Source organism: Ranitomeya variabilis, chromosome 2, assembly GCF_051348905.1.
Source record: "Ranitomeya variabilis isolate aRanVar5 chromosome 2, aRanVar5.hap1, whole genome shotgun sequence".
NCBI classification, from domain to species: Eukaryota; Metazoa; Chordata; class Amphibia; order Anura; family Dendrobatidae; genus Ranitomeya; species Ranitomeya variabilis.
In genome coordinates, this window is record NC_135233.1 from 222672312 (window position 1) to 222696655 (window position 24344).

The 24344-nt window shown below is 45.6% G+C and overlaps 2 protein-coding genes and 1 long non-coding RNA gene across 17 annotated transcripts in view; 2 read left to right on the forward strand and 1 right to left on the reverse strand.

The window, feature by feature from the left end:
• Positions 1–7312, forward strand: part of WHRN (whirlin) — a 322874-nt gene extending 315562 nt beyond the window's left edge. For all 7 annotated transcript variants that reach the window (XM_077283715.1, XM_077283718.1, XM_077283716.1 and 4 more), the window contains 2 exons: positions 196–318; positions 6256–7312. In XM_077283715.1, coding sequence (XP_077139830.1) covers positions 196–318; positions 6256–6438 — 306 coding nt within the window. In that variant the 3' untranslated portion in view covers positions 6439–7312. The remainder of the gene's footprint in view (positions 1–195; positions 319–6255) is intronic.
• The window catches only part of LOC143805002 (uncharacterized), a 68094-nt gene extending 44313 nt beyond the window's left edge, over positions 1–23781 (reverse strand). For 3 of the 7 annotated variants that reach the window (XR_013221148.1, XR_013221152.1, XR_013221150.1), the window contains exons 1-2: positions 23423–23591; positions 12783–12859 (exon numbers count right to left, since the gene is read on the reverse strand). This is a non-coding gene — a long non-coding RNA (uncharacterized LOC143805002). The other 4 variants (XR_013221154.1, XR_013221151.1, XR_013221149.1 and 1 more) reach the window with 4 other exon arrangements.
• The window catches only part of AKNA (AT-hook transcription factor), a 46589-nt gene continuing 45454 nt past the window's right edge, over positions 23210–24344 (forward strand). For 2 of the 3 annotated variants that reach the window (XM_077283712.1, XM_077283714.1), the window contains exon 1: positions 23210–23414. The gene's annotated coding sequence lies outside the window, so the exon portion shown is untranslated. The remainder of the gene's footprint in view (positions 23415–24344) is intronic. The other variant, XM_077283713.1, reaches the window with a different exon arrangement.

The following is a 24344-nucleotide window of genomic DNA, read 5'->3' on the forward strand; positions in this document are numbered from 1 at the left end:
TGTGTCCGGTTCCCTGTCCTGCAGTCTGATGTTTTCGGGACTGGTTGTGCCGGCACTGGCAGACGTTATTAGACGTTATTATGTTCAGCCCCTTCTGTATCGTGTGCTCCGCGTTAATCTCTTTTATCCGCTCATGTCACTAATCCTTTCACCTATCCCATGATGCTGACTGACAGAACGTCTTCTCTCTTGTAGCCGGGCCTGCTCGAACCTTCTGCCGCCTTAGTGCGTGTAATGAAAACTGCCCCTACCTTGGGAATAGCTATTGAAGGAGGCGCCAGGACGCGACAACCTCTGCCTCGCATTGTAACTATACAGGTATAACCATGGCTGCCACCATCTGCCACTGGTGCTACTAAACAGTAAATTCATGGCAATAACCAAAGCGAAAAATAAACATTTATTTCATGTTTTATGAATTTCTAGTAATATCTGACTATGCCAAAGACAATATGGCCACCATCGGCAATCCCACAGACATTGCAACCACATTTCTGGGATGCCTTAATACTTTATAAAACATTGCCTATTAAACCCTCCACGACATGCGCCGTATATATACGGCGCTGCGGAGCTGCATTCCCACAAAGTGCTGTACAAAGTGCTGTACATATATGGCGCCACTATTTCCTTTCAATGCATTGTATCACATGGTAACTGAGTTATGATGCCTATTAAGATGACTATTCTTGAACATTGCCCAGAGGGCTGTACTTCCCCCCATGTCAGCGATCGCAGTGGGTGGCTGATCACAGTGATGTCGCAATAAAGTTTAAAAAAAAAACATGTGCCATGCTGTGATTGGTGATGTCTGAGACTGCACAGATCACAATTGGATGGGGTGATCGCTATGTCACCTCTCCTGATTAATCCCTTTGGCCCTCTCCTGATTAATCCCTTTGGCCCTGATTGGTCAGTAACGATTGCTCAGCCAGCCAGTGCCAAAGGGGTTAATCTAAAATAGTGATAACCACTCTGCATGCCAACTCTGAGCTCTGAGGTAAAGATGGCGTGCAGAGTGGTTGTGGACCCCATATGTTACCGGAGAGAGAAAAAAATTGGTGGTCAGTATGATCCTCCTGTGATCTGTCTCCTGTGATCTGTTGCCTGTGATCTGTCGCCTGTGATCTGTCACCTGTGATCTGTCGCCTGTGCTGTGTGACTGATCTGTAATCACAGTAGAGACAGCAGTTCCCCAATCCCTGTTTCAGCCCCCCCCCATCCTCCACCCCAATTGTATTTTTGCGCACTTTTTTTGCGTGAGTGGAGTCCTGCGCTGAGCATTCGTGTTCTTCCCGTGGCTACAGCACTCTGATCAGTGTCTCTGCTGATCAGAGTAGCAGACGTCACAGTGTAAGTATTGTATTTAAGAACTGCCAAACATGTATTTATGTACATACCGTGTTGAATCCTGATGAAGGAGCCTTGTTGCTCCGAAACGCGTTGAATAAAGCCACTCTTTCATTGAATTACCTATTTTTAGATTTTCTATTTGTTAAGCGGTGCAAAGAAGAATCTACCCTTTCATCCCATTTTTTTCACAGTGTAAGTGGCATACGTTTAAAAAAAAAAAAAAAAATAGTAGTTAGTATAGTATAGCTCTATTGGTAGGGAGGGAGCGTATTAGTGGAACGGATGTCGCAGTGTTAGTGACGTCCAGTTTTCTTCTGGAAAGAAATAATAGCACAGAATCGCACTATAGGTTGGGAGGTAGCGTTTTTCTTTTACAAAAAAAAAATTACTGTTATCGCTGGGTAATTTCTTAGCTAGTGCATTAGGGGAGGGAACATCGCAGTGTTAGTGACGTCTGTTTTTCTTTTGCAAAAAAAGAGTAGTTAGCGCCGAGTAACTTTATCGGTAGGACATTAGTGTAGTGAACGTCACTATAATTTATTTATACGAACTTTATTTTTTACATCTACTAATTTTTCTTTTCATTTTTCAAGTGTTTCTTCCCAGAGGAGCATTGTACGGCAAATAAGCCTCCTTACCTTGACAAGCCAGAGATGGTATGTCACTCTCCATAAGGAGAAACGTTACCCCTTAGACCCCAGTCCAGAGCCTCTCACCTAGCCAAATCAGTTCTCATGCTTCGCACTGACGAGGGCCAACAGTCCGAAACACCGTGTCTGCGAATTGAGATACTGATTTGGCTTTTATCCTAAGTCATATTGCACGACTCGTTAGAGAGTTTAATTGTGACTTGTAGGATCGCTACTTCCATCAGGTGGCGCTATAGAATTAAGTCCTCTTTTTCTCAGAAGAGGCAATTTGCATCTTCTAAATGTGTCATTTTTACTTGTTTTCTATTTTTTATAATATTACCCTTTACACAAGCCGCACACAATATAAGTGAAAAGGCACCACTTACACACAAATCCCGAGTGTTATCAAGAACAAAATAAAAATGGCCCATTCATCAAGAAGACGCTATTCACCAGAGGACGCATACTCTTTCTTTGCCTCCGACACGGATTCAGCGAGTGAGGAAGAGCCCACATTCCTCTATTCCTCTTCCTCCTCATCTAGTGAGGAAAGACCCCCAGCCAGGCACACAAGGACCCAGACAGGCCAGGTATGGAATTCAACTGTACAAGATGTGCGAGAGTACCTCAGGGTACACACACAGATTTAGGGTCTAGGAAGTGAATAACACCATTATTGACCCCCTGTCCTGGGGGCGAGTGGGAAAATTGTGTGGGATTTGCTGCACCCACTGCTGGATAAAGGTTATCACCTCTACATAGATAACTGTTACACCTGCATCCCACTCTTCAAGACCCTCTCTGTCAGAGGTACAGCTGCATGCAGCGCCCTGCAAAAATATCAGAGGCCTCCCTAAGGCCTCTTTCACACTTCAGTTGTTTGGCGTCAGTCTAAATCCGCCATTTTCCTCAAAAAACGGATACGTTTTTTTTTTTGACGGATCCGTTTTTTTTCCCCATAGACTTGCATTAGCGACGGATTGTGACGGATGGTTGTCCGTTCCATCCGTCATGCGACGGATCCGTTAAAATTTGGAGGACGTCATCCAGACATTGACGGTCATTGCAACGTTTTTTGTCTGCGTTGAAATGGCGGATCGCAACGGATCCGTCGCGTCCGTCATTTCATAGAATGGCCACCTATGGGCGACGGATCCGTCGCGACCGTCATTTCGGCGGATCCGTTGCCCCAATCCGTTTTTTCAATTTTTTTCAATTGCGCATGCTCCAAAAAGTATATACAACCCCCGAGTAACGGATCCGTCAAAAAAACGGATCCGTTACATCCGTTTTTTCAACTATTGTGACGGATCCGTCGATCCGTCATTATGTCGGAAGTGACTGACGCCAAAAAACTGAAGTGTGAAAGAAGCCTAAGCCGCTAATAGGGCAAAAGGGCGAAAAGCAGAGCCCAATGCTACAACACGCTGGTGGTCAAGTATAAGGACAAGAGGGATGTCCTTATCTTGACCACCATACACCGTAACAGCTTCCTTCTCACAGTCTGAGGTACCACAACACAAGTCCCAAAGTACATGGGGGGCGTAGATCGCTTAGATCAGGTCCCCAAACCATACAGTGCCTTACGACAAGCTAGCCATCAAGGCCCTAATGTTTGGCACTCAGGAAGGTGAGGGTCCCAGTACTACTGAAAAGGATACTGACCGTATCGTCCCAGGTCAACATTTCCCAGCAGAGGTTCCCTAAACATCAAAGAAGGGAAGAACACAAAAAAGTGCAGAGTACGCTCCAAGAGGGGAGTCCGAAAAGACACAATTTACCATTGTAAAACCACCTGCCCTGAGAAACCTGGCCTTTGCATTAAAGAGAACGTGCCAGGTCCCCCATGCCCTCCAACCCAGCAGCATTCACTTATTTATGAGTACACTCCCTGCCTAACCAGCCCTGTATAATGCTTTTCTTATTTGGTATTCACAAATAAGTGAATGCTTCTGGGTTGTGGACATGGTGGACCTGACAGGATCCCTTCAAGGATTATTAAGTATAAGTACTACGCACAACTTACACATAACACCACATTATAAATTCATACAACAGTAAAACTAAAAGCATTATTATTAGTTCATAACTATGCCTCTAGATAATTTCATGGGGGGTCTAGTTTCCAAAATGGGGTCATTAGTGGGGGATTTCCACTGTTTGGCACATCAGGGGCTCTCCAAATGCGACATGGTGTGCTTCACAGTCTGCGCTCCAAACCATCACTCCTTCCCTTCCGAGTCCTGCCATGCACCCAAACAGTAGTTTTCCACCATATATGGGGTATCAGTGTACTCAGGAAAAATTGAACAATTTGGGGGGGCTATTTGCTGTTACCCTTGAAAAAATAAAAAAATGGGGTTAAAAAATTCTTTACTGCAAAAAAAATTTTTTTTTTAATTTTTCACAACTCAACTTTAGAAATTTCTGTGAAGCACCTGGGGGTTCAAGGTGCTCACCACATGTCTAGATAAGTTCCTTGAGGGGTCTGGTTTCCAATCTGGGGTCACTTGTGTGGGGATTCCACTGTTTAGGCACATCAGGGGCTCTCCAAGCAGGACATGGCGTCCGCTCTCGATTCCAGCCAATTTTGCATTCACAAAAGTCAAACTGTGCTCCTTCCCTTCCGAGCCCTGCCATGCGCCCAAACAGTGGTTTTCCCTCACACGTAGGGTATCGACATACTCAGGAGCATTTTCACAACAAATTTTGAGGTCTATTATCTTATATTACCATTGTGAAAATAAAAAAATGGGTCTAATGTTTTTGTGAAAAAAAAAGTTAAATGTTCATTTTTACCTTCCACATTGCTTTAGTTCCTGTGAAGCACTTGAAGGGTTAATAAACTTCTTGAGTCTGGTTTGGAATACTTTGAGGGGTGCACTTTTTAGAATGGTGTCACTTTTGGGTATTTTCTGTCATATAGACCCCTCAAAGTCACTTCAAAAGTGACGTGGCCCCTAAAAAATGGTTGTGTAAATTTTGTTGCAAAAAAAAGAAATCGCTGGTCAACTTTTAACCTTTATACCTTCATAGCAAAAAAAATTATGTTTCAAAAATTGTTCAGATGTAAAGTAGGCATGTGGGAAATTTTATGTATTAACCTTTTGTGCTCTACAACACTTTTAAGGGCATAAAAATAAAAGTTTGAAAATTGCGACATTTTAAATTTTTTTTCCCAAATTTCTGATATTTTCACAAATAAAGGCAAGTCATATCAAACAAATTTTACCACTACCATGAAGTACAATATGTCACGAGAAAAGAGTCTCAGGATCGATGGGATCCGATAAATAGTTCCAGAGTTATTACCACATAAAGGGACCCTGGTCAGAATTGTAAAATTTGACCTGGTCAGGAAGGTGAAAACAGGCTCCGGGGTGCTTTCTTGCATAGCCTTAAAAACATTGTCACCAGACCTATTGACCAAATCAGGTTTTTTGTGTTTGGCAAAGTTTTTCTTTCTCATATAACAATAAGTATTACAAAAATTAGAAATCTTGCAATTTTCACACTGGCCATTGGAGCAATTTTAGACTCGTACTTCCTGTTCATGAAAGAAGACTTTCCAGCAGTCTCATTATCACCACAGGAAGAATTATAATAACACGCAACGCCTCTATATAAGGCGGACAACACAGAATCCGCCATTCACAATTGGGTATGTCACAGCTGTCACGGCCCTCAAAATGATCTTTGCACACGTTCATTAGATGCTTCAATATAAAGGATAGAATTTGAGTCAGCCTTTTGCTGCTAATAACAAAAATGACAGTATGGCCAGTTCTCAAAGTGTCCCAGGAGCCGTTTTTCAACATAACGCCAGGCAGCATGTTGCTCGTGCTACTGTGAGCAGCTTGTGGCTTGCAGTGTCTCTGGACTTGTCTCCCATCGCACACATCTAGGACTTCATTGGTCAGCAATTGCAAAGGGCACTGCCAGCAGCGGATCTTGATGATTTTCATACCCAAGTGCATTCAGTGGCAAAACATTCCTCAGACGACCATTAATATCCTCATTGATACCAGATGAGGCTGTAAGAGCGGGGACTTCTGCACATGACGCTCAGGCTACATACTGATTAAATCGAGATATTTTATAAACTTTATTTCCACTTTTTCATCATTTCCTGTGAATTCCACAATTTTTTCTTCTTGGCCTTGCAATTTCAATGTTGAGGAGTGTCAATTGTGACATGAAAACAAAATGTAACATAAAAACTTGATTTAATAGAAGCTTGATTTTAACTCGCCCCTTCTTTTTTTTGTAGAGAGGAGGCTCTGCTCATAACTGCAGCAAGCTCCATGTGGGCCAGGTCATCCTGGAGGTGAATGGAGTCTCCTTACAAGATAAAGAACATCGGGAGGCTGCCAGGATCATTGCTGAAGCTTTCAAGACCAAAGAAAAAAATTACATGGACTTTCTGGTCACAGAGTTCAATGTCTCACTATAGTGGCGACTTGTGATATCCAAGTAAAAGCGTGTAACCCAGCCGGGGGGCCAGTGCCACGAGAAACACGTACTACATGCTAGTGTGTATACTGAGTAGCTGCCATTTGTGTGCCCTTGCTACATACGTGGTTCTGCTGTCCAACATGTGGCTTATATACTCCCGTTATACTATAAATGTGTGTCTGCTTACCGCTGGGGCAGATAGCAGAGAAGGAAAGCATAAATTGGAGATGATCGATGGATACCTACTACGTATACGATGAATAGAAAGTGGACGAGGCAGATCTATTGAGCAAATCAAAATCATGGTGTCAAGGGAAAACATGACACCTAGAAGAAAATGTAGGTAGTGATCTACATCACCTTTACAGATAACTTGTCTATTGCTGCCCGGTATTGTGGAATTAGGGTAACACTGATCTAGCTCCTGATGATAATGAATAAGTGCCAGTTACTTGCTAATTATCAGTCACTTGCTAATTATCATCAGGATGACGCCCAGCAGTGTTCTTTACACCATTATGCCACAACTACAGGTGTGTTATCGCTAAGAAAATGCTTTCTCCATCTAGCCTATGAAACGCAAGCAAAGACAAGACATTTTAAATGTAATTGTTCTGATTCCCCTCTAGACTGATAGATAGCAGTTGGTCGGTGATAGCTTATGGCAGCATACAAATATGACGGACGTCGTCTCCAGTGCTGCTCTGTGCCTGTTACTTATTAGCCTTTAATGGAGGAGAGTGACTCCCACTCCCGTCCTGCTACAGTGTTTGAGTGACGTGCAGCCCACGTTGTGACCATCCATGTAATATGTATGTAATTACAGAGCTTGTCACTTTACTTTTTCAATAAACCTCATATTAGAGAAATGATGTGACCGTGTGACCATCGCTGGAGATGAGCACCGTATAGACAATGAAGAGTACGTTGTACTAATACTTTAGGTGAAGAACTCAGAAAGTCAATGATATCACATCCTCCGTGATATAAAAATCGACACACATGAACTCACTGGCAATTGTAATATATGTAATCTGAGACTTACATAATGTTGGGGCAGACAGTCTGATTCCAGCGATGTGTCACTTACTGGGCTGCTTCTTGTAGTTTTGATAAAATCAGTGTTTTATCAGCAGATTATCACTAGAGGACTAGTTGTCTCCTGTCTTGTAGTCCTCCTGCTCTGTGTAACCCCGCCCCCACCACTGATTGGCAGTTTTCTGTGTAATCTGCCAATCAGTGGTGCGGGCAGGGTTAAACAGAACAGAGCATTCATAGTACTGCCTGATTATATCAAAATGGTACCAAGCAGCCTAGTAAGTCACACATTGCAGGAATCCGGGTCTCTGTCCCTATGTCATGGTTCTTTCAGATTACATAACAAAACCCTGGTGAGAGATTCCCTTTAAAGCATCTTTCAGCACAAAGAAAATATAGAAAGGGCTATCTGTCCTTAATAAATACATGCTCTCATATCTAATAACTTGCACCCTTATAATTTTGGTTATTTTTTTTACATCACCTGCGATGCTATTTTGATAGCTAGATATTGAGTGTATGTGAGTATAATCAGTTGTGTGTATCCGTCATCTGCATGGAGTCCTTTCTTTGTTGCTCCGTTCTGTAAGGGCACATTGTTCTGAGCCTGGCTGCAAACCCAGTGATACACTGCCCCGTCCCCGTTCTGTCCTCATCCCAACAGTACACCCCTCTCCTGCTGGAGCTATTGATCTGATTGCAGGGTGTTTTATCCTCCTACTCTTTATAGTTGTTTCTTGTTATCGGACACTTTAGCTTGAAGAAATCAATGATTTTCTAGTAGCAAAATCAATTAGATTTGTGATAAATGATTGATGCTATTTCTACCGGACAATTATTGATACGATCATTAGAAAGTAACTGCGAAGATAACTTCCCAGTGTAAAATGTATCTGAGACTATAAGCAGCTTTACAAGGAATCTGCCCATACAAAGCAGCATAGGACTTGCTATATCGTCCCTTTTATAGCTCCATCACATTGACAGATAATTTGCAAAACTAGTGTTTGCACAAATTCTAGATCTCAATCATTGGCCCTAGTATCATGGCAGCAATCAGTTGCCGAATGAGCTGGAGACTGATTGTACATTTATGTAGGCCTACAAATCATCATCGTCAGCAGTACACGTCCTCGTGTTCACATCACATTTCATCATCAGTGGCTCTGTCGAGGCTTATGGCTGAAGCCCTAAAAATCAGGATCTGGACTTTGAGCTAACGGGGTCATTGGCTTTAATAATGCAGATGGAATCACTTTGTATTTGATTGAACATCATTTTCGGCAGTATGCGCCTTTTTGAAGCGGTCACCAAAGCACTGTCGACCACCACTTTACGGCACATTTCCTCTGAAGATGATTCGACAGGTCACCCTGAACGGGGGTCATCTTGAGTTGATTGCCTACCCCATTTAAACTGCTTGGCCCAAAACTTTACTTGGTAGGAGGAAGGTGCATCATCACCATATTCAGTAATCATCCTTTCATTGATTTCTTTAGGCTTCTTTTCATCCTTTTCTCGAACACTAATAACATGCTGGGGTAGATAACTTATTGAACACCACTGGTATAAGAACTTTCTATGTTCACCCTCCGTAGTCTTTGGGGCAATAATCTTTTTATCAGCCATTTTTCTGGATTGGCGTTTTGCTCATAAATCTGTTTATCTGCTACATACTTAGTTGCTTCATGCAGCTACGATATGTCATATTTTCTACACATCCACTGATATTTCCACTGAATCCTGGAGGCTGCAGCTCTATTATACAACATGGTAAATGTGAATAAAGTGAAAAGCACCGAGAATTAACCACGTTATTAACCTTCACTATAGTCTACAGGGTTTACTGTTCTGTGCACTCATCATTGTGGTGGAGGTTATGGCAGCAGTAAAATCAGAGTATAGAAAAGGAAAGAAAGCGCTTATTGAAGTCTATATTAAGAGGAAATTACTGGAGGCAAAATGACCACTCTTCTCAACTACAGAATACTGCTCTATCTATCCACGGTATCCTGAAATTAGAGCCCAGCCTTTGTCCTCTGAGCACATCTACTTGTACCCTAAATATCATACTCACATGACCGACTTGGTGCGAAGTCGCTATATTTCCACAGGGTACAAAATGTCCAAAACATTAAAGATCATCTTTTTTAGCCTCTTATTGAAAGCATTGGGTTCCATTTTCAAGTACATAAAGCTGTAATATATAACCATACCATACCTATATGGAGCGTCCTAATCTATTTTTATATATTTCTCATTAATTTCAAGCTCTCTGTATGCTTTCAGTATAATGAAAATATTAATATATCTCAAGAAGTGAAACGGTCCTGCCTTCAGGTAAGAAGAGAATACGATGGAGTTTGCTGTTACTCTTTACCTACGTTGTTACAGAAGAGAGATTTGTGCTGGTGATACATTAAAGGGTTATTCCAAATTTAGCAAGTTATGACCTATACACTGAACAGGCGATAACTAACTGATTTCTTGGGGTCTCACCATTAGGATCCCCACTAATCCCAACATCAAAACTTTGAAGTGTAAGAATATTGCGATGGACGAGCACACGAACCTCCGCTCCATTCATCGTCTTGGGACTTGCAGGAGATAGCCTAAAGGGGATCTTTAAGAAACTAAATAAATAATGCACAAACATTTTTCTAAATATCTTTATTTAGCAAAACGATATGATTTATCTAGTGCACTCGGTCAAGATTTAAAAGATGGCAGCTGCTATCTATATCATTGTGCAACCCATCCTAGATTTCAGCGGGCACACAGTAGGACGGGCTGCATGAAGAACATCACCGAGGCATCGTGAACTGAGTGAAGCTGGGCTAAAGGAGAAGATAAATGTCTTTCTCTAGCTAACATTGAACATTCAGCCTGACAGTTGTAGTGCGCCAGTCTCATGCTTCATACAGCCCGTCCTACTGCGTGTCTTCTGAACTCTATGACAGGCTGCAATGATTCAACAGAAAAAAAGGACCAGCACGTCTAAACTAGCAGGAACAGGCGCCAACCAAGAAATAGGTGGAAGTTGCCATCATTGACATCCTTACAGAATGCACTAGATGAAGCATATTTTTGTGGAAAATAAAGGTATTTAGAAAAATGTTTAATATTTAAATGTGTGTTATTTAATTTATTTTATTATATTTCTCAGAGAACCAGATTATTGTTGCACTGCTGGAGATAGCCAGGCACACCACTGAAAGAATTAGTGGCCATGTTGCATTGTTCCCCATTCAGATTGTTGGAAAGAAAAATCAAGATTGTGCTCTCCACCCAGATGCACTGAATAATGTAAATGGTGCCATATATTATCATTATTATTTATTATTATAGCGCCATTTATTCCATTGTGCTTTACATGTGAGGAGGGGTATACATAATAAAAACAAGTACAATAATCTTAAACAATACAAGTCACGACTGGTACAAGATATATAATATGGGTATATAATAAAAAGAAAGAATGCAGCATATTACAACCATTTCAAAAAACCTTTCTACAACCCTCCGGACCAGAAGGCCACATCCAGAGGCAGGGATTGCTGTCTCCCTCTCATCGGATCTTAGGGAGAGCCGGTCGTGCTCCGAGGATCTACCTGGGCTGCCTCTCCAGTGGAACTAGGAGCTGTCACCTCCTGAAGGAAGAGAGTCAGGAGTTTGCCGGGTAAGTGGAACCTGATGGCTGAATGCTCTTCCCCTTATACCAATGAAGAGGAAAGCCCTAATGGGATCACAACCCGAAAATTACTAGTGTCAACCACAAGTGTAAAAAGTGACACACAACAATTAAAATAAAGATGGGACACTTCAGAGCCCTGTTGTCGGGATCCACCGATGCGACTCTCAGCCATCAGAAAGTTATCACTCATCCTGGGGACAGGCGATATCTTGCTAAGTTGAGATAGATAATAAACTAGACTGTCAACAATACACTAAAAATGTGCAAATCTTTTGATTACCCAGTGACACAGGCTTACTTAAAACAGGGAAAACCCTTTAAAGAGACTATGTTTGGGTATTGCTATTAATGCACTTTGACTACACATTTTATCATTACTTTCCCAATCACAATTTAACAGGGATGTATAAATCAGTTTTATTTTCTACATTATTGTAAGGCAGCGCTATACAACCCAGAGATGTGTGGCAAAATGAAGATCGGGTATGTTGAAATCCAATCCTTTACTTCAACCAGGAGATAAGCTACTGCCAAAAGTGTCTGACAGCAGCTTGTCATCCCTGTAGTAATAATAATAATCTTTAATTTTATATAGCGCTAACATATTCCGCAGCACTTTACACACATTATCATCGCTGTCCCCGATGGAGTTCACAATCCCTATCAGTATGTCTTTGGAATATGGGAGGAAACCGGAGTACGCGGAGAAAACCCACGCAAACACAGAGAGAACATACATACTCCTTGTAGATGTTGTCCTTGGTGGGGTTTGAACCCAGGACCCCAGCGCTGCAAGGCTGAAGGCTAACCACTGGACCACCAGGTTGCTTCCCTGTGAAATATCCCTCTACTCCCAACCATGAATGAAGTTTTATGGGGAGATCAGAGGAGTAGATGTCAGCCTTACAAGTGTTTGAGTATAGGATAGATGGTAAGTTATTGCTTAGCGGGGGGCCTGACTGGAGGGGCCCACTCCGATCGGTATATCGGGGCATTTTTATCCCTAGAGGGGCAATTTTATCTCCAATAGGAGTGGCAGATCCATTTATTCTACAAGGGGCTGTCAGAAAAAGCTGAGCGCAGCGCTCAGCAGCCCGATAGGGAATGAATGGAGCAGCGATTAAACATGTATTAGTGATGAGCGAGTATACTCGTTGCTTGGGTTTTCCCAAGCATGCTCGGGTGGTCTCCGAGTATTTTCGGCATGCTTGGAGATTTAGTTTTCGTCGCCTCAGCTGCATGATTTGCAACTGCTAGACAGGCTGAATACGTGAGGGAATTCCCTAACAGGCAACCCCCACATGTATGCAGCAAATCATGCAGCGCGGCGACGAAAACTAAATCTCCGAGCATGCCAAAATACTTGGAGGACACCCGAGCGTGCTTGGGAAAGCCCGAGCAACGAGTATGCTCGCTCATCACTACTGCTATTCTAACGGATAAAAGTGCCCCTTTCAGCCTATCAGTCCTGTTCACAGCAGAATAAGCTATGAATTACACTGTTGGTAACTTGTTTTTACCAGACAACCACATTAACCATCTGAAAACTTCGTGTTTTTTCTATTATTTAAACAAAAAAAAAAAACTATGAAAAAACTACTGGGGCATACCACCACGACCTTTGGTCTCTTGCTGTCTTCTAAACTTTCCTCTTGATGTTCCTCGAAGTCATTTATGAATCTGGGAACTAATGGAAGGAAGAGAACATTGTGAGCGCCTTTAATTCCCACATCAATATATTATTACGACTTTATATTTTGCAATTATAGTCTTACTTTTCTTCCAACTGTAAAACCCACCATAGCGTGTACGACCATTACAGCTTTGCTATTCTACCATCAGAAGCATCAAGCCCTGAAGCTATAACATGACTTATGGATAATCCCCACACAATGGACTGGGTTATGATCTGGTGCCAGTCAATCAAACAATGGGATAAATCCTAAAACGTATTTATATAAAATACAAGCACTCGATTATATTATACGTAATCCAACAGGACGAATGGCAGTCACACAATGAGAAAATTGGTATATATACTACAGGGGTCATAACCGGACTAGATCTGTGCTGCACCATACTGGAGCCATGGTATCAATTATATCGTAATACCGACATACTGTGTACTGCTTATTCTATATCACCCTAACGATGCTCCATGGGTGTGAGAACAGGAGGCAATGAAATCTATTGAAGCAATACGCTTTGTCATGGTCCTGAAACACTAAAAAAAAACAAGAACCTACAAGACATGGTCCACTTTACAGCTCAGAGTATGAATTCCACCTTATTTTTTATTAGTTGACACATGCCTGACTACAGAAAACATCTTTAGGGTACATGCTCCTCATATGTTGCAGGGGGCACATTGCGCTATAATGGCAGCAACCTAAACCTTCTTCTTTTCTCACAACCTTGACTCGACCATTTACCTACTACCCTGACCCTAATTCCCCAAAGTTGACTCTGTACCTATTGTCCTGACTCTTATTTCACAACTTTGACCCTCTATGTACTGCCCTGACCCTTAACTCACAACCTTCAAATTGTGACTTTTTAAAATTGTGTTATTGATCTTAACCTTCTTCTTACCTCTCAATCTTGACCATGTACTTACTGCCCTGCACCTTATCCCACAACCGTGTCACTGTACCTACCGCCCTCACCCTCATCTCACACCCTTGATTCTGTACCTAATTCCCTTACCTTATCTCAGCACCTTGACCCAGTACTTACTGCCCTGACCCTTATGTTACAACCTTGACCCAGTACCTACTGTCCTGACACTTATTGCACAACCTTGGCCCTGTAACTACTGCCTGCCCTGACCCTTATCTGACTACACTAACCCCATACCTACTATCCTCTTACCTCACAAACCTAATCATGCACCTACTGCCCTGACCTTTATCTCACCACCTTGACCCTGTATCTACTGCCCTGACCAATATGTCACAACCTTGTCTCGGTACCTTTGCCCTGACTTTATCTCACCACCTAGACCCTGTACCTATTGCACTGACCTTATTTCACTACCTTGGCCCAGAACCTACTGCTTTGATCCTTATCTCAGTACCTTGACACTGAGCCTACTGCCCTGACCCTTATCTCACAATTTTGACCCTGTACCTACTGCCCTGACACCTATCTGACCACAATAACCCCATACCTACTGTCCTATCTCTTATCTCACAAACCTAACCATGTACCCGCTGCCCTGACCCTTATCTCACCAAGTTGAGCCTGTAGCAACTGCCCTGATGTTTGTTAACGTCTCCTAAACTTACTTTGTAACTCATACATTTCATTGTAGCCACTACTCAATGTAGCACTCGGTCGTCATGTACTTTCAGAGAAAAAGATTTAACTATGGGACAGCTAAATGTTGGTGGTAACTGTAACCTACAAAAGCTGAAGGCGTGATGCTCCCTGAACAGAAACGAAAAAATAAAAATGTCCCTGCATACTTTTCAATAGGTAATTGATATTTTCAGGCCTGAATTGAATCCATTTTGTCTGCTGAGAATTACAGAATTATTTTTTATACTATTCATTGTAAAACCTTCCCATGTCATAAAGCAACAGAGGGAAAGCAGCAGACTATGACATTTAGGATAATAGCGGGGCACAGGGGGCTGTGGAGAGCTTTACCTTTCAGGCTGTAAGAAACACATTACATGAGAGGGAGGCAAAGAAAAAGGTGAGCAAGAGAGATTGTGGAAACTAAAGACAAGGAGTAGGAGGAACGTGTTCTTCAGCTTAGACAAAGGCTCCTGGGAATAGGATCCAGGTGAGACATCTTCACGCTGGAAAATTTGCACAACTGCCAACTCTAAAATCTTTAGAGGGAAAATATGTATTTCCACGAAAATCAGTAAAAATGAGAGTGTGTATTGTAAACTTATACACACAGAAGGAGGGAGCAGCGCTGACTTTCTGTGCCTGTTATCCAGTGGAGTTCCTTTTTTTCGATTTGAGTAAAAATATGGTTCAATAGGGCCTGAGCTCTGCATTACATCGGTACCTTTCATATCCCCTGATTCCCCACCTTTGCTGAGAAAATACCTTTGTAATCTCTCCGTTTTCCTATGTAAATTACCCCGGTCCGGTCCGATGGGCGGGGCCTATTCGCCATCTCTCCCCCTGCTCTTCGGTGTGCTTGACGTAAGGAGATCTGTGAATAGCCCAGATCCAGTACAGTTTCTGCGCCTGCGCATTGAATTGGCCTCTCGTGCCTGCGCAGTATGCTTTGCCCAACTGTGGTCAAAGCAGAAAATCACTATTGCGCATGCGCCCGCATTTTTCATTACATTCTATGCCCCCTTGCATGGCAAGACTTCCGGGGCACCGAACGTAATGTAAAATGGCGCATGCGCAATAATGATTTTTATGCTTTGCCCACTGTTGGGCAAAACATACTGCGCACGCGCGAGAGGCCACTTCAATGCGCAGGCGCAGGAAAACAACGCCAACGCAGGAAAGAAGAAAAATTAATGCGTAGAGCAAGGCAGGAGGTGGGGAGAAACGTCGAATAGGCCCCGCCCATCAGACCAGGATAATTTACATAGGAAAATGCAGAGATTACCTCAGCAAAGGTGGGGAATCGGGGGATATGAAAGGTACTGATGTAATGCAGAGCTAAGGCACAATTGAACCATATTTTTATCTCAAATAAAAAAAAAGGGGTGACACTCCCTTTAAGCTCCTGGGCCCCAATACATAATCTCCAGCAAGGCCCACAATTATCATGGATCTTTAAAACTAATGGTCTTCTCATATGGGACAGTGGGAACCTTTGGGCACCCCTAAACTACAACTCCTCTCCTGTGTGTACTGTGTGTGGTTTAGATCTCTCCTCTGTGTACTCTGTGGCATGCTCTCTCTTGTGTACGTTGTGTACTATGTGTGGCCATCTCTCTCCTGTGTGTACTATGTGTGGCACGCTCTCTCCTGTGTGTACTGTGTGTGGCATGCTCTCTCCTGTGTGTACTATGTGTGGCACGCTCTCTCCTGTGTGTACTATGTGTGGCACGCTCTCTCCTGTGTGTACTATGTGTGGCACGTTCTCTCCTGTGTGTACTATGTGTGGCATGTTCTCTCCTATGTGTACTATGTGTGGCACGCTCTCTCCTGTGTGTACTATGTGTGGCACGTTCTCTCCTGTGTGTACTATGTGTGGCATGCTCTCTCCTGTGTGTACTATGTGTGGCATGCTCTCTCCTGTGTGTACTATGTGTGGCACGCTCTCTCCTGTGTGTACTATGTGTGGCACGCTCTCTCCTGTGTGTACTATGTGTGGCATACTCTCTCCTGTGTGTACTATGTGTGGCATGCTCTCTCCTGTGTGTACTATGTGTGGCATGCTCTCTCCTGTGTGTACTATGTGTGGCACGCTCTCTCCTATGTGTACTATGTGTGGCACGCTCTCTCCTGTGTGTGTACTATGTGTGGCATGCTCTCTCCTGTGTGTACTATGTATGGCACGCTCTTTCCTGTGTGTACTATGTGTGGCATGCTCTCTCCTGTGTGTACTATGTGTGGCATGCTCTCTCTCCTGTGTGTACTATGTGTGGTACGCTCTCTCCTGTGTGTACTATGTGTGGCATGCTCTCTCCTGTGTGTACTATGTGTGGCATGCTCTCTCCTGTGTGTACTATGTGTGGCACGCTCTCTCCTGTGTGTACTATGTGTGGCATGCTCTCTCCTGTGTGTACTATGTGTGGCACGCTCTCTCCTGTGTGTACTATGTGTGGCATGCTCTCTCCTGTGTGTACTATGTGTGGCACGCTCTTTCCTGTGTGTACTATGTGTGGCACGCTCTCTCCTGTGTGTACCATGTGTGGCATACTCTCTCCTGTGTGTACTATGTGTGGCATGCTCTCTCCTGTGTGTACTATGTGTGGCACGCTCTCTCCTGTGTGTACTATGTGTGGCACGCTCTCTCCTGTGTGTACTATGTGTGGCACGCTCTCTCCTGTGTGTACTATGTGTGGCACGCTCTCTCCTGTGTGTACTATGTGTGGCATGCTCTATCCTGTGTGTACTATGTGTGGCATGCTCTCTCCTGTGTGTACTATGTGTGGCACGCTCTCTCCTGTGTGTACTATGTGTGGCACGCTCTCTCCTGTGTGTACTATGTATGGCACGCTCTCTCCTGTGTGTACTGTGTGTGGCACGCTCTCTCCTTGTGTACAATGTGTGGCATGCTCTCTCCTGTGTGTACTATGTGTGGCATGCTCTCTCCTGTGTGTACTATGTGTGGCACGCTCTCTCCTGTGTGTACTATGTGTGGCACGCTCTCTCCTGTGTGTACCATGTGTGGCATGCTCTCTCCTGTGTGTACTATGTGTGGCATGCTCTCTCCTGTGTGTACCATGTGTGGCATGCTCTCTCCTGTGTGTACTATGTGTGGCATGCTCTCTCCTGTGTGTACCATGTGTGGCATGCTCTCTCCTGTGTGTACCATGTGTGGCATGCTCTCTCCTGTGTGAAACATGTGTGGCATGCTCTCTCCTGTGTGTACCATGTGTGGCATGCTCTCTCCTGTGTGTACTATGTGTGGCATGCTCTCTCCTGTGTGTACTATGTGTGGCATGCTCTCTCCTGTGTGTACCATGTGTGGCATGCTCTCTCCTGTGTGTACTATGTGTGGCATGCTCTCTCCTGTGTGTACTATGTGTGGCATGCTCTCTCCTGTGTGTACCATGTGTGGCATGCTCTCTCCTGTGTGTACTATGTGTGGCACGCTCTCTCCTGTGTGTACTATGTGTGGCATGCTCTCTCCTGTGTGTACCATGTGTGGCATGCTCTCTCCTGTGTGTACTATGTGTGGCATGCTCTCTCCTGTGTGTACTATGTGTGGCACGCTCTCTCCTGTGTGTACTATGTGTGGCACGCTCTCTCCTGTGTGTACTATGTGTGGCACGCTCTCTCCTGTGTGTACTATGTGTGGCAAGCTCTCTCCTGTGTGTACTATGTGTGGCATGCTCTCTCCTATGTGTACTATGTGTGGCACGCTCTCTCCTGTGTGTACTATGTGTGGCACGCTCTCTCCTGTGTGTACTGTGTATGGCATGCTCTCTCCTGTGTGTACAGTGTGTGGCATGCTCTCTCCTGTGTATACTATGTGTGGCATGCTCTATCCTGTGTGTACTATGTGTGGCACGCTCTCTCCTGTGTGTACTATGTGTGGCACGCTCTCTCCTGTGTGTACTATGTGTGGCACGCTCTCTCCTGTGTGTACTATGTGTGGCACGCTCTCTCCTGTGTGTACTATGTGTGGCACGCTCTCTCCTGTGTGTACTATGTGTGGCACGCTCTCTCCTGTGTGTAACATGTGTGGCACGCTCTCTCCTGTGTGTAACATGTGTGGCATACTCTCTCCTGTGTGTACTATGTGTGGCACGCTCTCTCCTGTGTGTACTATGTGTGGCACGCTCTCTCCTGTGTGTACTATGTGTGGCACGCTCTCTCCTGTGTGTACTATGTGTGGCACGCTCTCTCCTGTGTGTACTATGTGTGGCATGCTCTCTCCTGTGTGTACTATGTATGGCACGCTCTTTCCTGTGTGTACTATGTGTGGCATGCTCTCTCCTGTGTGTACTATGTGTGGCATGCTCTCTCTCCTGTGTGTACTATGTGTGGCACGCTCTCTCCTGTGTGTACTATGTGTGGCATGCTCTCTCCTGTGTGTACTATGTGTGGCATGCTCTCTCCTGTGTGTACTATGTGTGGCACGCTCTCTCCTGTGTGTACTATGTGTGGCATGCTCTCTCCTGTGTGTACTATGTGTGGCACGCTCTCTCCTGTGTGTACTATGTGTGGCATGCTCTCTTCTGTGTGTACTATGTGTGGCATGCTCTCTCCTGTGTGTACCATGTGTGGCATGCTCTCTCCTGTGTGTACTATGTGTGGCATGCTCTCTCCTGTGTGTACCATGTGTGGCATGCTCTCTCCTGTGTGTACCATGTGTGGCATGCTCTCTCCTGTGTGAAACATGTGTGGCATGCTCTCTCCTGTGTGTACCATGTGTGGCATGCTCTCTCCTGTGTGTACTATGTGTGGCATGCTCTCTCCTGTGTGTACTATGTGTGGCATGCTCTCTCCTGTGTGTACCATGTGTGGCATGCTCTCTCCTGTGTGTACTATGTGTGGCATGCTCTCTCCTGTGTGTACTATGTGTGGCATGCTCTCTCCTGTGTGTACCATGTGTGGCATGCTCTCTCCTGTGTGTACTATGTGTGGCACGCGCTCTCCTGTGTGTACTATGTGTGGCATGCTCTCTCCTGTGTGTACCATGTGTGGCATGCTCTCTCCTGTGTGTACTATGTGTGGCATGCTCTCTCCTGTGTGTACTATGTGTGGCACGCTCTCTCCTGTGTGCACTATGTGTGGCACGCTCTCTCCTGTGTGTACTATGTGTGGCACGCTCTCTCCTGTGTGTACTATGTGTGGCATGCTCTCTCCTGTGTGTACTATGTGTGGCATGCTCTCTCCTATGTGTACTATGTGTGGCACGCTCTCTCCTGTGTGTACTATGTATGGCACGCTCTCTCCTGTGTGTACTGTGTATGGCATGCTCTCTCCTGTGTGTACAGTGTGTGGCATGCTCTCTCCTGTGTATACTATGTGTGGCATGCTCTATCCTGTGTGTACTATGTGTGGCACGCTCTCTCCTGTGTGTACTATGTGTGGCACGCTCTCTCCTGTGTGTACTATGTGTGGCACGCTCTCTCCTGTGTGTACTATGTGTGGCACGCTCTCTCCTGTGTGTACTATGTGTGGCACGCTCTCTCCTGTGTGTACTATGTGTGGCACGCTCTCTCCTGTGTGTAACATGTGTGGCACGCTCTCTCCTGTGTGTACTATGTGTGGCACGCTCTCTCCTGTGTGTACTATGTGTGGCACGCTCTCTCCTGTGTGTACTATGTGTGGCACGCTCTCTCCTGTGTGTACTATGTGTGGCACGCTCTCTCCTGTGTGTACTATGTGTGGCATGCTCTCTCCTGTGTGTACTATGTATGGCACGCTCTTTCCTGTGTGTACTATGTGTGGCATGCTCTCTCCTGTGTGTACTATGTGTGGCATGCTCTCTCTCCTGTGTGTACTATGTGTGGTACGCTCTCTCCTGTGTGTACTATGTGTGGCATGCTCTCTCCTGTGTGTACTATGTGTGGCATGCTCTCTCCTGTGTGTACTATGTGTGGCACGCTCTCTCCTGTGTGTACTATGTGTGGCATGCTCTCTCCTGTGTGTACTATGTGTGGCACGCTCTCTCCTGTGTGTACTATGTGTGGCATGCTCTCTCCTGTGTGTACTATGTGTGGCACGCTCTTTCCTGTGTGTACTATGTGTGGCACGCTCTCTCCTGTGTGTACCATGTGTGGCATACTCTCTCCTGTGTGTACTATGTGTGGCACGCTCTCTCCTGTGTGTACTATGTGTGGCACGCTCTCTCCTGTGTGTACTATGTGTGGCACGCTCTCTCCTGTGTGTACTATGTGTGGCACGCTCTCTCCTGTGTGTACTATGTGTGGCATGCTCTCTCCTGTGTGTACTATGTGTGGCATGCTCTATCCTGTGTGTACTATGTGTGGCATGCTCTCTCCTGTGTGTAACATGTGTGGCATACTCTCTCCTGTGTGTACTATGTGTGGCACGCTCTCTCCTGTGTGTACTATGTGTGGTACGCTCTCTCCTGTGTGTACTATGTGTGGCACGCTCTCTCCTGTGTGTACTATGTGTGGCACGCTCTCTCCTGTGTGTACTATGTGTGGCATGCTCTCTCCTGTGTGTACCATGCTCTCTCCTGTGTGTACTATGTGTGGCACGCTCTCTCCTGTGTGTACTATGTGTGGCATGCTCTCTCCTGTGTGTACTATGTGTGGCATGCTCTATCCTGTGTGTACTATGTGTGGCATGCTCTCCCCTGTGTGTACTATGTGTGGCACGCTCTCTCCTGTGTGTACTATGTGTGGCACGCTCTCTCCTGTGTGTACTATGTGTGGCATGCTCTATCCTGTGTGTACTATGTGTGGCATGCTCTCCCCTGTGTGTACTATGTGTGGCACGCTCTCTCCTGTGTGTACTATGTGTGGCACGCTCTCTCCTGTGTGTACTATGTATGGCACGCTCTCTCCTGTGTGTACTGTGTGTGGCATGCTCTCTCCTGTGTGTACAATGTGTGGCATGCTCTCTCCTGTGTATACTATGTGTGGCATGCTCTCTCCTGTGTGTACTGTGTGGCACGCTCTCTCCTGGGTGTACTATGTCTGTCATGCTCTCTCCTGTGTGTACTATGTATGGCATGCTCTCTCCTGTGTGTACTATGTATGGCACGCTCTATCCTGTGTGTACTGTGTGTGGCATGCTCTCCTGTGTGTACTGTGTGTGGCATGCTCTCTCCTGTGTTTTCTATGTGTGGCATGCTCTCTCCTGTGTGTACTATGTGTGGCCGTCTCTCTCCTGTGTTTGCTGTGTGTGGCACGCTCTCCTGTGTGTACTGTGTGTGGCATGCTCTCCTGTATGTACTATGTATGGCACGCTCTCTCCTGTGTGTACTGTGTATGGCACGCTCTCTCCTGTGTGTGCTGTGTGTGACATGCTCTCTCCTCTGTGTACTATGTGTGGCCGTCTCTCTCCTGTGTGTACTGTGTGTGGCCGTCTCTCTTCTGTGTGTACTGTGTGTGGCATGCTCTCTCCTGTGTGTACTGTGTGGCCGTCTCTCTCCTGTGTGTACTGTGTGTGGCCGTCTCTCTCCTGTGTGTACTGTGTGTGGCCGTCTCTCTCCTGTGTGTACTATGTGTGGCACGCTTTCTCCTCTGTGTACTGTGTGTGGCACGCTTTCTCCTCTGTGTACTGTGTGTGGCACGCTCTCTCCTGTGTGTGTCTCTCCTGTGTGTACTGTGTGTGTCTCTCCTGTGTGTACTGTGTGTCTCTCCTGTGTGTACTGTGTGTCTCTCCTGTGTGTACTGTGTGTCTCTCCCCTGTATGTACTGTGTGTCTCTATCCTGTGTGTACTTTGTCTCTCCTGTGTGTACTGTGTCTCTCCTGTGTGTACTGTGTCTCACTCCTTTGTGTACTGTGTGTCTCTCTCCTGTGTACTGAGTCTCTCTCCTGTGTGTACTGTGTCTCTCTCCTGTGTGTACTGTGTGTCTCTCTTGTGTGTGTACAGTGTGTGTCTCTCCTGTGTGTACTGTGTCTCTATCCTGTGTGTACTGTGTCTCTCTCCTGTGTGTACTGTGTGGGTCTCTCCTGTGTGTGTCTCTCCTGTGTGTACTGTGTGTCTCTCCCCTGTGTGTGTACTGTGTCTCTATCCTGTGTGTACTGTGTGTCTCTCCTGTGTGTACTGTGTGTCTCTCCCCTGTGTGTACTGTGTGTCTCTCCTGTGTGTACTGTGTGTCTCTCTCGTTTGTACTGTGTCTCTCTCCTGTGTGTGCAGCCTGGCTCTCTCCTGTGTGTACTGTGTGTGTCTCTTTCCTGTGTGTACTGTGTCTCTCTCCTGTGTGTACTGTGTCTCTCCTGTGTGCACTGTGTGTCTCTCTCCTGTGTGTACTGTCTCTCCTGTGTGTGTCTCTCCTGTGTGTACTGTGTCTCTCCTGTGTGTACTGTGTCTCTCCTGTGTGTGTCTCTCCTGTGTGTACTGTGTGTCTCTCTCCTGTGTGTGTCTCTCCTGTGTGTGTCTCTCCTGTGTGCAGTGTGTCTCTCCTGTGTGTACTGTGTGTCTCCTGTGTGTACTGTGTGTCTCTCTCCTGTGTGTACTGTGTGTCTCTCCTGGTCCTGGGTGTGTCTCTCCTGTGTGTACTGTGTCTCTCCTGTGTGCACAGTGTGTCTCTCCTGTGTGTCTCTCCTGGTCCTGGGTGTCTCTCTCCTGTGTGTCTCTCCAGTGTGTGCAGCATTGCTCTCTCCTGTGTGTACTGTTGTGTGTCTCTCTCCTGTGTGTACTGTGTCTCTCCTGTGTGTACTGTGTCTCTCTCCTGTGTGTCTCTCCTGTGTCTCTCTCCTGTGCGTACTGTGTGTCTCTCCTGGTCCTGGGTGTCTCTCTCCTGTGCGTACTGTGTGCCTCTCCTGTGTGTGCAGCCTGGCTCTCTCCCCTGTGTAGCGCCGTGCACGCCCGGTTGCCATGGTTACACACAATCACTGAGCGCCTCTAGTTTATACAGCGCTGCTCTTGGCAACCTGAGCGGAGCGGAGAGCGGCGGCCGGAGCCTGAGCGCCGGGTGTATCCTCCGTATCCCCGCACTGTATGTACCGTGGGCACTTTCCTGTCTGTTCTTCTCCGTATCTTCCACTTTCGCCTCTTCCTCCAGTCTCCATGCCCGCGGCGGCCGCTTTCTCCCTCCTTTCTTCACCCCCATTATCCCGCTGCCTCACGTCTTGCCTCAGCTCTTTCCCCTCTCTGTCCCCCGCCATCTGCTCTCCCTGCCCCCACCTTCTTACTTCATGTTCCGTCCTGTGATGTAAGAGCCGGTGTGTACAGCGCTGCCGCCACTACAACTGACGGCTCCGGATCTGACTGGCGCTCTTATATACATACGGGCGGCAGTTGTCAATAGCAACAAAGCAACCAATCAGATTACAGCTTTTATTGTCTCGGTGCAGGTTATAGAATGATAGGTGAGCTCAGATTGGTTGCTAAGGACAGCTGCCTCACTGCACTAGAAGTCCTATAGGAGAAGCTGTATTATATATATATATATATATATATATATATATATATATATATATATATATATATATGTTATGATTGTGAATCTGGGCACAGGAGAGCCGGGGAGCGAACACTCCGTCATGGCTTTCATTATTTGAAAAGACTTTAGCAGAAATCTGATTGGTTGCTATGGGCAGCTCCTCAGCTAACTCTGATAAGTAGTCACCGAGCTGGACCGCCGCCTCATTCCCAGAAAGGGTCACCGGGGCACTCGGACTGGGATCTGTGGTGATTGCAAGTTACACCTATCCACAACTTAAAGCTTGGTGGTGGTCCGACCCCTGTGACCCCTAATTAATCAGCAGAATGGGGCATTTTCTCTGTGCAGGGTATGCTCGGCCCCCGCTCCATTCATCCCTATGGGGCTACTGAGCGCTGCCCTATTGGAGACCTCACAGAGAATGAATGGAGCGGAGCACGGAGTCCAATCTGCCCCTTTCTGCCGATCAGTGTGGGTCTCGGT